We start from the raw sequence: 15,277 nt of genomic DNA on the forward strand, positions 1-15,277 counted from the left end.
TCCAAGTTATAGACACACTCAAAGTTTCCAAAGTGTAACCAAGAAATACTGTCACCAGGTGACTCTGTGAAATAGGAACCCGTTCATTATTTCTTTATTTAAACAGCAATGGACAATATCCTGGTTTAGGCGCATAGTATAGATGCATTTAAGAGGAAGTAAAATAAGTACACGAGTGAGAAAGGAATTGCTAGGAAGAGATGAAGTACGGTGGGAGGAAGCTCGTGTATAAACGGCTGGTGGCAGAAACACCGGCATAGACCAGTTGGGCCGAATGGCCTGTTTCTGTGCTGTAAATTCAATATGTAATTCTATGTTAAAAGAAACGCCTTCAGGAGGTCAATTGATGATTCATCCTCTTCTACCTTATATGCAACCTTTTAAACGAATTGTGAGACAATATTCTCTTTAAAACCTCTTACTCAGTTGCATTAACTCACAGGGCTAGTGGCTTATCCAAAGAACTAAAGAATGTAAATTATTTTAGAAAGACATTTATTTTCTGTCTAATTCTGGAAATCCATGTTTATGGATCGACTCAGCAATGCAAAGAAATGTGACTGACTTGCTAAATGGAGAATGTACACCTTTAATGAAAATATATTGAATAATGTAGGTTGAGTTCTAAAGACACTAAATAACACTCCAGTAAATCTTTTATTGATAAATACGTTACACAAACTGTATTTTTCTACATAAAATGTGAATTAACTGTTTATTCCGATAGTCGACCACAAGTTGTGGACTATGGGGCTAATTTTCAGACATTTTAAATGCCGAAATCTAATTTTTGGCCCAAAATGTTGCAAACCAGCTATGCTTTCGCTCCACATTGCAAAGGAGGAGCATGAGAGTCTGTAAGGAGCTAGTGGCATTTAATGATTGGGTTGAAATACGATACATCTCATTTTAACATCTTTTACAAAACCTTCAGTAAGGAACTGTTACAAGCAGCCCCTTGGACATCGTGGTTCATCCCAAGACCACCTAGTTGTTACCAGGAAGGATCCCTGACTGGCCTTTCTGGTGGATTTCAAGGAGGGTTTAGTATCTTTACAACTGGCTAGTTCCAACTTCTTCACTGGAACCATCTCTTCAAATGCCCTTCTCATGACTTGGATGCCACTCTCCTGCGGGAGCTTTATGTTACTAACATATCTCGATTCCCTCCATCCTCCAATTCAGTCTATAATACTCATGTCAGTACTCATGTTGATGTCACCTGTTACCTAAATCATTTTTGTAGATACCATAAATGATTGTACTGTTGAACTGGAACAGATGGAGCGCTAAAAGGAAGATATGTGCTGTGAATTATTTGCACATTCATACACATTAGCAATTCCTGTAAGTATGATATTTGATATTTAGGTGAGTCAACTTATTGTTCAAACACATAAACATAGGTTGTAACCAAGAGTCTTACCCGAAACTTTAACCTATCTTTTCTCTTTCAGATGTTCACTGATGTGCTGTGTATTTCCAACATTTTCTGTTTTTTTATTTCAGATTTTCCTGCGTTTGGAGTTTTTCTTTTGATCTCAGAAATCTTCTTTCTGAACTACAGTTTGTTTCCAACAATTGTGCTTGTGAAATGGATAATAGCCACTTGTCAGAGGGAAATAGCAGGAAAGATGGTAAAATGATACATTAATTTGAGACACATTTGGATATGAATTGTGTTTTACTCCAGTAGTAAACAGTAACAGAAAAGAATGCCTGACAACATATTTCAATTAAAACAAAAATTGACAACAAGTTGTAAGACTTAATTTAAAGTTACAGCCATAAACAAGATCTGTATTTTTTTTTAAATAAAAGTTGCCTTTTAGAAACAGAGGAAAAAAACTAACAACCTCTAGGTAATAAATAAGTTAGATTAGCCCATGTTTACCAATATATAAAAAGGGTGAGATAAAACCATCAGGCCCACCAATGGCCAGACTATTTGTTGGATAACAGTTTGGTAAACCACTCTCAGGATATAAACTGGTGAGGTACATGATGGGAGTCTATTTTTTTTTCCACAGACGAGAGAGGCTATTTGGTCCAGCTAGTTCATCTTTCATTTAAAGTCGACAGCCTCTCACACAGCACCAAGCTACCTTCTGAATGTTTCCAATGCATTTGACCCCACTGCCTATGTGGTAGACCATTCCCAGTTGTAACCACTGTTGGGTCTGTAGTTACCAGACTTTGTTTAGTCACTTTTGAAAAATTAGCTGGATGAAAACTTGTTTTATCAACTTATTATTTTAATATTACCAAGAGGCTGATTTCAGCAAACACAGTAATGCTAGCAACTACTCTGCATGGTACCAACTTTAACAGTGGTGTGGCTTGTTGCAATACTCTCATTGGTGATCAGATAGGAGTTTCCTGACATGTCATGGTAAGGGGTCAGGGAAATTAAATCAAGTATTAATAGGTAAGTAGCCTTTTCTATATTTAATGCTGTCTCACAGCGCCCGACACTCACCAGCTATGTTATCATATATTCCATCAGCCATATCTATGTGAAATTTAAATTTTCATATCCCCCTTAAGGGTAGACAATGCATGAATTCATTCAAACTTCAGGCATAGTTTGTGGGGGCTTTATATAGAGTGTGTGTGTGTGTGTGTGTGTGTGTATATATATATGTATGTATATATAGCATAGCCATAAGTAAAACTCCAATACATTTAAACCACAACAGCACAGATGCTAAAACCTGAACTGTGTATATCCTGGTTCTGTTTCTAGTTTGTTACTGTTATTTGGTTAAAGTGTACGGCATTAGAATTTCGCTCCCTGTCATAACCACCTAACAAATATACTTAAAGCTACCTAAAATGGGCGTTGGGTCACAGTTTGTTTTTAATGTTTAATAACAGATCTACGTCAAATATTAACTGATAATTATGAGTTATAGTGTTTAAACTATCCCTGTATAGTCCCATACAAAAATAATTTATTTTCTCATCAGTGTATCTTAGTATCAAAATAGTAAGAAAAACAAATGAGGAATTATCGTCACCCTCACTTTTTTCCTATTTCTATGTCAGTCGCACTGTCGAAGCCATCTGATAGGTATCCACTGCCAAAGTTTTTAACTTTGTTCTCCACCTTTGTGAGTCTTTGTTTCAGCTTTAGTTGAGTGCATTTGTACTCGGCCATGAGTCTGGCGAACCTAGTCTGCAGGCTGTCCAAGGAGGACTCCATTCTTTCCACCTTTTCTTCCAGATCTTTTGGATCCGCTCCTGCTTTTGCTGCCTCTTCATCTATCAAATTATCCTTCATCAGAATCTGACGTCCCTTTTCTTCCAGAATCTTTTTGGCATCTGGATATTCAGTCAGGGCTTCCATCAGGTCAACTTTGGACAAACAGAAGAGATCAGAATAGCCTATGCTTCTTATGTTAGCTGTCCGCCTGTTGCCCGCCTTACTGCCCTTTATGTTCAAGATGCTGATTTCTCCAAAGTAATTGCCGTCACTAAGAACCACAAACTGTGTTACCCCGTCATCGGCAACAACTGCCAGCTTGCCTTCTTTAATGATGTACATCTCTCTGCCAATGTCCCCCTTTCGGCAAATGTAGTCTCCAGGGCTGTACACTTGAGGCTGTAGTTTAAGCACCAACTCGATTAAGAGGCCGGCTTCACAATCCGAAAAGATCCGGACTTTCTTCAGCGTGTCCAAGTGGACATTGATGGCGATTTCAGCCTTGAGTTTATCAGGCAGGTTTTTGAGGACTTCCTTCTCATCCACGCTCTTCTTGTTGGTCCACAGGTAATCAAACCACTTGATGATCCTGGCCTCTAGATCTTTGCTCACTTTACGGAACTGCATGTACTGCTTGATGGAGTCAATTTTGGATTGGAACTCAGCTCGAGAGGCATTCATGTTTGAGATCATGGAGCCCACGTTACCAACGATGGTGGCAAAGATGAGGACTCCCACCAGGAAGTCAATTATCACAAAGAGATACTCCTCATCCCTGACCGGAGATGGGGTTTCTCCAATGGTGGTCAAGGTCAAAGTGGACCAGTAAAGGCAGTAGATGTATTTTCTGCTAAGCCGCCCATATTCAGGATGGGATATGTTTGGATAGACCCAGGTGTCAATACCAAACCCAATCGATTTTGAAATAGCATAATAAATGCAGCCATTCCAATGGATAATGATGAGGATATACAAAACAAGATTTCCAATTCGAAATATGTTAGGGTAGTTTGTTCTGGTTTCTGTGCGATCGAAATATTCAAACATTCTACTAAAGCGGAAGAGACGATTAAATCGCACCTCAGGGTAGTTAAATCCCAGCCTAAAGTACGCTAAATCTGTTGGTAAAAGGGAGAGTGCGTCCAGTTTAAACTGAGGCATCTTCATGTAATTCTCTCTCAATTTCTTTGCATCCTTAACCAGCAATCCTTGTTCAAGAAAACCTAGATAAAGAAGTGTAATGTTATTGAGCTGAACAACGTTCTAAACTTTAAAGCTTAGGTTCTCAAACTAACGGGTCTGCAAGATCAACAGCTTTCTGCTATTTTCAATAATTTCTGACTTACAAACAGTTTATTTTTGATACTATAGACTAATGAAATGTTTCCTACAATGAAGCACAGTTTTCCTTTAGATAGCTGACACTTAGGACATATATTAATAGTTGCAAAGAAATAGTTGCTATGTGGAAAAAAATGAAAAAACTCGACTTTAAAGATGTGTTCACTCTCCACTGGGGAGTTTTGGCAGTGTCAAAGGCCCTGGATGAACTGCTCTGAAATCTAAACCAAAATACTACTACAGGGGTAATTTCATCTGGAATTATATATTTTATTTTCATTTCTAAAATTTATCATAAGGTTATGACTAGGTAAATGAAAAAATCTTTGTGGGTGTCAGTTTTCTCAGTTAGTAGTTGCCTTTCAACTAGAAGATCATGGGTTCAAGCCTCACCCCACCCTGATGAGCTCCTAGCAACAGGCTCAGTATGGGCTGAGAACTCAGTTGAACTATTAAAATTAGGCTGACTCTGGATTCCAGCAGGTTTAGCCCTTATCCAATTGGGCATGTACACAGCCCACAGCACCCGCCTCCTGCCAGCTCAGCATACAGAACTGAAAATGGACCTTCATATCTCAACAGAGACTGGGTAGACTGTCAGGACATTCAACGGAGGGGATAATCAATTGACTGCCCCTCCAGATGAATGGCTGAGAACAGCATGGGCAGAAGACAGGTTACAAAGCCATCCTCTTAATCTTGGTATGAGGCTTAGCACTGGAAGAGGGTGGTCAAAGAGGAGGAGATAATATCTTACAAAAATAGGAAAAATAAACATTAAAAGACTGCTTACCTGTCCGAAATCTTACAAATGAGTCCATAATGTAGATTGCATCTGATATGTAATCCAGCACCAGCCACATGGTAAGATTTTTTGTTTGAAGTTCATCAAAGCAAGCCCTAGAGTACAAGATGCAAACTTCAGTTTGACACTAAAGAAGTAGGTATGTTCTGATAGTAACTGTGATGGAGTGTGGTGTAGTGTAGTATCAGCCGTACTTGGAAGATTGGTGTTATGTATACCAAGTTAGAATGGGGTAACTGTTACCAAATAGTCCAAAAATCATCTTATAAAACCCATGAATCTGTTTCAGCTACATCACCTACAGTGAGATCCATTGAAGGTGGCAGCTTAACAGCGAGGGGTAACTGTGTCAGACTCAGTGCAACAGTTGGAGCTACTACCAAGAATCCGCTACATATCTAGCACTGGATCCACTTTAAACCTATATTAATTATCAACATGAGCTCAACTCTTGAGGCCAGTAATCATAAGAATTTTTAGAAATAGGAAAAGGCCATTTGATACCTTTCCATTGAACAATCCTACCTACTCATTTTCTCACTGTATCCCTCAATCCCCTTTTCCTCCAGAAAACAATGTATTTGTCTCTTGAACCCACATATTATCTGCCTGAATGACCTTTCCTGGTACCTTACATAGGTAGATATAATCTGCGTGCAGCTATGTTGCAGAGCAATGCTCTGGTTTCTTCTGAAACCTAGAGCTCCAGTATTAGACCTCAGAGCACCTTCTTTTAAAAGAATGATGACTTATGAGCATGAAAGATTGCAGCAATCACCGGAGACTGTGCCAAGCAGCCTTCCTCTAGTGTGAAGGAGTCCACTATCTCCATCTCCACTGTATTAGTCGGGGGTATTGAAGCATTGCAGACCGCCATGAAGTACTTATGTGACATCCGTGGCCTTGCCCCTCCCTATCTCTGTAACCTCCTCCAGCCCTACAACCCTCCGAGATCTGTGCCCTCCTCCAATTCTGGCCTCTTGCACATCCCCGATTTTCATTGCTCCACCTTTGGCGGCCATGCCTTCAGCTGTCTAGGCCCTAAACTCTGGAATTGCCTCCCTAAACCTCTCCATCCAAGCTTTTGGTCACCTATCCTAATATCTCCTTATGTGGCTCAGAGTCAAATTTTGTTTGATAATGCTCTTGTGAAGCGCCTTGGGATGTTTTACTGCATTACTATATAAATGCATGTTGTTGTAAGTAGCAACTTTGGGATATTGTATCAGAGCTCCCTTGTATACATAATACATAATATTAGGAATTTAAGTTGAAGGCCTTTTTAGAAGATCAGGTCTCCAAGGGTTGCCCGAGAGATAGAGACAGAGATTTGTACGTTGCCGTGCACCGTTCCTGATTAGCGATATGATAATATTCTCACCTCACCAATTATACCATTATGTATACCTGTTTATAAATCTGGGCACATCTGACAAGATGCTTTACCAGGCAACAACGCCATTTTAACCTAATATTTTTTGAAAGAAATAAAAGAAAGACTTGCATTTATATAGCGCCTTTCATGACCTCAGGACGTCCCAAAGCGCTTTATAACCAACAAAGCACTTTTGAAGTGTGGTCACTGATGTAATGTAGGAAACACGGCAGCCAATTTGCACATAGCAAGGTCTCACAAACAGTAATGTAACAATGATCACATAATCTGTTTTAATGATGTTGGTTGAGGGATAAATATTGACCAGGATACTGGGGAGAATTCCCCTGCTCTTCTTCAAAATAGTACCATGGGATCTTTTACGTCCACCTGAGAGGGCAGGTGGGGCCTCAGTTTAATGTCTCATCTGAAAAACCACACCTCTGACAATGCAGCACTCCCTCAGTACTGCACTGGAGTGTCAGCCTAGATGTGCTCAAGTCTCTGGAGTGGGACTTGAACCCACGACCTTCTGACTCAGAGGCAAGAGTTCTTCCAACTGAGTCAGCTTACACTGAAAGACCGAATAACACTTATTAGATGGAGAAAAAGTGACCAATCCTAATTACTTACTGTGTTAATCTTAAGCCTACCTGCACACCAGCATACACCAGTTGTACATTACGGGCACTGTGATAATGGACAACCATCTATAGTAAAGATTTTCTGCAGGGTCAATGACACACACATCTTTCTTCTTCCTGGGAACCAAAACAGAATATGTTGCAACAAGTACTTTCAGCACAAAACTTTCATCTAGTTAAATTCACTCGGTGGAGTTCTTGCATCATAACCAATGTTTTCCATTTCAATTTCTCTGCTGTATTGTTGAAATTACCAAAATTTCTAGAAACCATGAGAAACATTACTGAAATATAAATTTCACTGCTAAAAGTTTTCATTTTTAGAACATTCCATGTAAAATTGGTGTTAAAATATTTACCTGATGCATAAATTCAAAGCTCACGATAAACTGTTTACCTGGTTAATTACTATCCGTTTGCTTGATATTAAATATTAAACTCACCAAGACGTAGTCTATGAGCCAATGTGCACAAGTTATCAATCACCACCATTTCACGCACAGCCTTCAATCTACTGGTACTGTTGTCCAGGTAATCCATCAACTATAAGCTTTATGTACACTATCCCATTCAAAACTGGAAGAACCAACTTCACACCAATGAATGTCACACAGTTCAACAACAGAACCAACTGTATGCCAATCTACATTAGCCATCTACAAGTTCAAGCAGATCAAATAAAAATGTCATCACACTAAACCCATAATTACTGAACTATAGCAACAGCGTTCTTCTGAATAAATGAGAAATATAATAAAAGAGCCGTATTATGTCTTGTAAGCATCCCAAAGCACTTTGTGCACAATGAATTACATTAAAGTGCAGTTACTGTTGTAATGTGGAGGAACATGGCAGCCATTTTACATACAGCAAGACCACACAAACAGTAATGAGATAAATGACCAGGTAATCTGTTTTAGGTGATGTTGGTTGAGGGAGCAACATTGGCTGGACATCAGAAGAACTCTGCCTCTTCTTCAGAAAGTGTCATGGGATTTTTAGTTTCTCCCTGAACCAGTGGAACAGGCAGAAAGGGCTTCAGTTTAGTATCAGATCCAAACGATGGATCCTCCAACAATACTGCAATGTGCTTGAGTCCTGGAATAGGACTTGAAGCCAGAACCTTCTGACTCAGAGGCGACAGCGATAGCTGATACATAATACAAGGTAATAAATGATTAAAATTAAATCATTATTGTCTTCAGCTGAAGCAAACATAGTATTAGTACCTTTAGGATGCCATGGGCCTGCCATTTGTAAAATTGATTGGCTGGGATTTTCTACTTCTACACTCACCAGTACACGATATTCTGTTCATTAAAGCAAATGGGTGGAAAATCGTAGCTGTCGAGCACTGAAGTGTAAAATCTCCGCCATTAAATCTCTTTATACTCTTGCACAAGTATAATACAAGTACTAAAAATATAATGAAAGCATTTCAAGGTAACAATTATGGTGACCAGAACAGACAGGCTGACATGTAAAGGAACCTGAATACAAAGAATTTAAGAAAAATTATGCACCAATGCTTTTCACTTTTATTTTGATGACTTACTCTTCATTCTTTTTCCTCCTTTTTCTCATCTTTCTTTTCTTTCTCCTTGCTGCATGATGAATATCAGTATTTAACAGCTTATTACACATTAAAGAGGCTATTATTAAGGATCACAGCCAGAAAGGACAACACTGGTCAATAAAATAGCCCAATCACAAATAAGATCCATTTATCTAGACCAGCTACAAACAGAATGTCTTACTATGATTTATTACTTCTCTTTGACATGAGGGGTTATTTTTAATTGGAAAATCATTTATTTTTTGTGCCCATACAAATTCACAATTGGCTATGCAGATTCTTTGCTGTGATTATTTCACTCAGTTTTTCCTATTATATTTTAATGTTTAAGCATTATGATGATAAAATATTGTGTTTATGAGGATATTTAGGGCCCAAGGCATGCCAAGGATTCTGATCCAGTAATGCAATGAGCTTACTCAACTGTAGGCTGCTGGGAAGGGAGTGAATGTTCCAGAGAAGTTGCATATCTCACGCAAAGCAGAGAAGAGGCTTATACTGCCTCTCTTTTAATTAATTCTCAGGATGTGGGCGTCTCTGGCAAGGACAGCATTTATTGCCCATTCCTAGTTGCCCTGAGAAGGCAGTGATACAACTGAATGGCTTGCTAGGCCACTTCAGAGGGTAAGAGTAAACCGTGTTGGTGGTGGGAGTGGAGCCACATATAGGTCAGACCAGGTAAAGAAGCATGTTTCCTTCCCTAAACTGAAGCAGTTGGGTTATTGGCAATAATCCAGCAGCTATACAGCCATGGTCATTTTTATTGATGCCAGCTTATTTGAAAGTGAATTCAAATTCTCACACTGAGATTTTAACTCACGTTCTCTGGATTTCAGATCAGGCTTTATGGATTACTAGTCCAGTAACATAACCACTACACTACCGTACCCTTTACCATCATCTGTCTTGTCCTTATGCTGGGGTGTGCCTCCTGCTGCTGAACACAAAACACCACTGCCACTTGCATTTGTGAAGAAATCCACTCAATTAAAGGAGAACACTTGAAAGAGAAAGAACTCATTGGGAAGAGGAATAATGTCAGAAATAAAATATTCTCATAGCAAGGAGCTTAGAAATATGCTAGCAACAAAATGGGTACTGCCTGAGCAGAAAATCCTAGAACTGAGTCCCAGAGAGTCACTTGTTGCTCAGAACCACTTATCTCAGTTGGGAAAGTTTGTTGCTTCTTAGTTGGACTAAGATGGCCAGATGGAGCGCCATGCAGAAACAACTGGGGCAATTTTAACCTAACCTGCCCGTTGGGAAACTGACGAGATCAGGTGCAATGCTGGTTTTACTGGAGAGTAATATTGGGCGGGGTGTAAAATCAGTGTTCCATCCAATCCCATGGGTTTCTCGCCCAGCAAGTTAGGTGAAAATTATCCACGAGGCATTTCAGTCCAGCCGGCCAATCAAAGAAAGTGATAGCGGTTACGTAGCCCAGACTCGTCTCTGTGGCTGCAGAACAGGACATGACGGTAAGCAAAGTGTAAGAGCCAAAAACAATATTCTGATGGTATAATTGGCCATAGCAATAATTTTATCATTACACAATATCTATTGGCATATTGACACATATAGAAGAAGCAATACTGAAGAGACATGGTTGTTGGGCAATAATTGAACTACTCATATTTTGTTCAGAAAACCTAACAAGATCATTTAAAATTAAGTGCAATACTTTAATGTGGATTTTAGCTGATGTGTGTAAAAACACAGTAAGTTGATTGTAAGGAAACCTAATAATGCAGCTGATTGTGTAGCCGGTTGTGAAATCTACAGGTCGTGTCTAAAACTCATGTATTACATAAACAACAGACCTCATCTATGAAAAGACAGAGAGGTGGCATTTGGGAGCATCTTAGGAAGGAGATTCTAAAGGAATATTATTTGCATTGATAAAATGCAAATTTTATGTACTACACTGTATTTTTCAGTCTCTCTATGTTTCTATAACACAGTTCCCACAAACATCGTTATACTAATAAGGTGATACCTACAACTCAATGCTGCACAGTAACTAAACTCTACAACAACCAGAATACATTTAGAATAAAAACATCTGCTGGACAGCCTTGTTATTTCTCACCTCGTTGTCATATTATTTCTAATAAATTCTTCAATTCATTTGTTTTGTCTTGTTAATTTCTAATAAGAAATTAGAAAGATTCATGCGCATTGAATTGCCTTTTTTCGATCTGAATGGTCTTGCCTTACTTTTTCCTTGTGTTTTGTAGTAAAATGACTTTACATCTTATGTGCCATCCTTGCTAATTAAGAAAGGCCCTTTCCGTGCTGTCTTATCCTCCTCGATCTTGCCAGGAGGCTTTTGTTTCAATGAATGGTTGTGTGGTGAAAGCAGGTAGGCAAATTATTTTCAGAACCGCTTGATGAACATACCCCCTGGGAGATCTCTTCATTTAATCTGTATACTGCCCATTGAGGTGTTAATTTAGATGATTATACACAGGGAAATATGCTCTAGAAAACAAGGCTGTATAGTTTGACATTAATTTCTGTACCTTACCCTTTCTCTTTATTCTCAGCATTCTTGTCATTTGCTTCAAGCTTTCCGTTCCTTCAAATTATGGACAATTCCAGTTTCAAACAAAAACAAAACAATTCTTTCCTGTTTAAGTAAAATGTTTTTTTCCAAAACTGATCGCTGCAGTGGTTTTCATCCAGACTGAAGTGGTAATACATACCTTGTAAGAGCTTAATATGTGGGTGAACAACATTTTGCTTTAGATTCGAAGTATCCAAAACATCAGGGTTTCTCATTCTGACTTATTTGATTAATACACAAATATAAGCCATCTAATCAGACAACCCAATCTTCTTATGTACTGCTAATTTAAATTGCTAAAGGGCATGATCTACCTTTGATCTACCACAAATGGAATCAAAGTGTAACATTTCAATGGAGCATATTCAGTCATTCTTCCTTTATATAACTATTATTCAGGCATAAAGTATCTTGGCATATTAACTGTGCATTTAACAGGATCAATGGAACCACTATGAGCTACTGTATATTATTAGCGGGAGTGGTTAGAATCTCTAGTGAAGGTAGAATGAAATCTATCTAAGCTGCTTACCCTTCAACCTTGTCGTTGCAGTTGTTTACATTGAAATGTGCCAAGGACCACTGGCTGCCGCATTGCAAAATACAATTATGTCACAAAACATGAACTTGCTTTGGCACTGAATTAATACCATTAATGCTGCAATAGTCATTTAATTCAAATAGTATCTACACTTTAGCTCAGAACAGGGGAAGTATCGGCAGATTTGAAAACAACGGTGTGCACAGGGATAGAAAATCATTATATCAACAGTGACATTTAATAAAAAACTACAATAAAAGCAACAAAGAGACTATTATAAAAATATGACAGCCAACTTTGAGCAGGATAGCACGAGCAGGACATTCTTCTAAAATCTCCCTAATATGGCAACAATGCCCCTTTAAGTTTTCTTACATTTACAGAATCCTAAAAGGCAATCACATTTTGGTGACACTTTGAATATGGTGAATAGTAAATCAAAGTAGAAAAGATACTGTTTAACAATATTAGACATAGAATCATACAGCTAATAGTATTCTACATCCTATAGTATGTATCTAGAAATGAAACAGAAAGTAATGGAAAAGATATTAGTATCAATTGAAAGTTATAATTAAAATCGACATCTGTCAGTGTCAAATTCTCACACTAAAAATTCAATTTTCCATGACTTCAAAGGAAAGTCAAATCGGCCGGGTGTATAACAGGCGGCTGATCCAATATCACCTGTTTTACATCATTGCTGAATGTTACAATTACCCCCAGAGAGTGATCAATACCCAGAATGGTCTTTCAAGTAGGGTAGTGGAGGCAAAAACTCTGGAAGCATTCAAGAGGCATTTAAGTGCTACAATGGAAGAGAGAACTAGATAGTCTAATGGCCTCTTTCATCTGTACTGATCTTTGTGATCTTTGCCAATTGTATTCTTGTGCACTGAACTTAAGGTAAAACATTACAGTAGGACATCATCTAGGCACAGCTCCAAAGAAAGAGAAGCAAAGTTATGTCCTTTTTAGGCCAGAAAATCCAGTAAGCTGCCCCACAAATTATTTTTCCAGTTACACTACATTACAATGCGTGCAAGATAAAAATGAATGATCTTTTCATTGACCCCCACTGCACCAAGAGACGAGTTTCTTATTTAGTTGCGATCAGACTGTCAGCACAGAAAATCAGATGCTCTAGGGCTAAAACAACATTGTGCAGAAGTAGTTTTCAACCAAACAAAATACCATTTTTGTGAGTACCAACTCCAAAATAGATAATGGAACCCGGGAAGCAGAGGAAAACAGGTGAAGAAAGTGTTTTTTAATTCTAAGTTGATTAGAAAGAAGGTATAGAATATTTAAAATAAGGTTTATTAGTTAAAAATTAGATAAAAGTTAATACATTTCAGTATCCAACGCAGTCTTTACTCAGTGTTGCACAGTGGCCCTGATGATCTCGCTTGATGAAGGACTGGGATATGTGCAACAGTTGGAGGTAAGCTAATTTAGGCATCCGACATAAAACTTTAATGAATGGTAAATCCCAATCCTATTTTCTGATGTGATATAAAGGGGGCGGGGAGATATTTGTCTGGTAACATTCAATTAATGTAGATTACATATTGGAGCTTCTGATATAATATTTCATACATACCTAATTACAGCTCACAGCTGATTTAGAGAATTTAATGATGTTTCCTTCTCCTTGGCTGATCCACTGTATGGGCAATAATACCCACAGATTGAAAACAGCAGTATCCTGGGTTCACCAGCAGGAGGAACTCCCAGAAACTTATCGTAACTCAGTTTGCCCATGATTAGCTCATGAGTAAATCGCAACGTGCAGGCTATAATGATATAGACTTGTCTGTCAGACAGGAGAAGACCATGGGGTATAAATTCATTGGTGCCCAGTTTTGGGCGCAAAAGCAATGACGTGGCCACAACACGCGTCCGAACTGGAAGGCCTGAGGCCGGCCCGAAATTGGGCCTCGAGCTTCGTTAATATTAATAGGGCCAGCAGCCGGTGCCTGTTACGCCTCCATAACTCGCCCATTTGAAAAAATGGATTTCGGGCTGCTTGCCTTTCCGACAGTGGTCCAAAGGTAAGTCCCAGGAACGGGCTGGGGGTGTGGAGTAGCAACATCGATATATTGTGGAGTTGGGGGAGCACTTTTTTTGTGTTTTTTTTAAAACCACTTATCTTTTGATCCCACTTAAGACTCCCGAGCAGAACAGGCCTGGCTCTTGCGACATCGAATATTGGCCAGGGGCCTAAAACAGCCGCTAGGATCCTCATTTACATATGTAAGGGGTCTAATGCCTGTTTTAGGCGGCCGCCAGGGAGGTCTGAAAAATCGCCCGACCCAATATCGATTTGGACGTCTTTCAGATGTCCTTTGGCACAAGAGGTTAGTCTCTGAAATTGGCCCTTGTTGTGACCAATTTAGACTCGTAAAATGGGCACAAATATCCTCTTTGTTTTCCGTAATATATTTCTTTATCATTTTAATAAACATAGAGTAGAAATTTTGATCGGTGAACATCACGTATGAATGGTTAATCCTTTCACGCTACATTTCTGTGTATACTATTTCTACACAGCGTTAATCCATGGGTATATAGTTAGTTTTTATCAATATGTATATCCATTGTAAAATCCAAACTAAATAAGCAAATCTATCTTTTATCCGTGTTGTTTAATCCAGTGAAATGATCAGATTTTAGTTTTATTACATCTTTTACAATATTTCTCTAAACAGTAGCACTACTATATTCTTTATGGATTCTCCCCCCACCCCATAACCGACAAACAATGGGATCACATAAGGCAGGGAGATTACTGATCTAGTCTATGTTTAAAGCTAGCACTCTGATCCAGCATAACCCATGCTGATCAGCAGGGGATGCTCATGGCCTTTCAAAGGGATGCAGGAGTAACAGCATTTCTTCCTGAAAAGGATATCTTGAATCATTCTCTTTCCCTCGTTTTCTTATTTATTTTTCTCTATCTTTACTTTGGAGATGATCTCAGCTTCCAATAAAAGCAAAGTAGAACATTCATGTCTAAGCAAAGCTGATTTCCAAAAGGTGCATAGAGTTTGACTTCTACTGCAACACGTTTAAGTCTCAATAAACATTCACGTGATCCAAACACATTTCTCATCAGAGCATATCTATGATTTTCATTCACTCCTGCTAAGTAGAACTTCTGATCCAAGGGTAATCCTGCTGCAAGAGCAGTTACTTGGCAAATCAGCAATACGTTTTTAGGG

General features: G+C 38.7%; 1 protein-coding gene across 1 annotated transcript in view; it reads right to left on the reverse strand.

The window, feature by feature from the left end:
- Positions 1-1,790: 1,790 nt before the first annotated feature.
- Positions 1,791-15,277, reverse strand: part of cnga3a (cyclic nucleotide gated channel subunit alpha 3a) — a 53,754-nt gene continuing 40,267 nt past the window's right edge. Inside the window, exons 5-7 of the mRNA XM_067985376.1 lie at positions 7,380-7,487; positions 5,340-5,446; positions 1,791-4,428 (exon numbers count right to left, since the gene is read on the reverse strand). Coding sequence (XP_067841477.1) covers positions 3,023-4,428; positions 5,340-5,446; positions 7,380-7,487 — 1,621 coding nt within the window. The 3' untranslated portion in view covers positions 1,791-3,022. The remainder of the gene's footprint in view (positions 4,429-5,339; positions 5,447-7,379; positions 7,488-15,277) is intronic.

The sequence above is a fragment of the Heptranchias perlo genome, chromosome 6 (genome assembly GCF_035084215.1).
Source record: "Heptranchias perlo isolate sHepPer1 chromosome 6, sHepPer1.hap1, whole genome shotgun sequence".
In the NCBI taxonomy this organism is placed as follows: Eukaryota; Metazoa; Chordata; class Chondrichthyes; order Hexanchiformes; family Hexanchidae; genus Heptranchias; species Heptranchias perlo.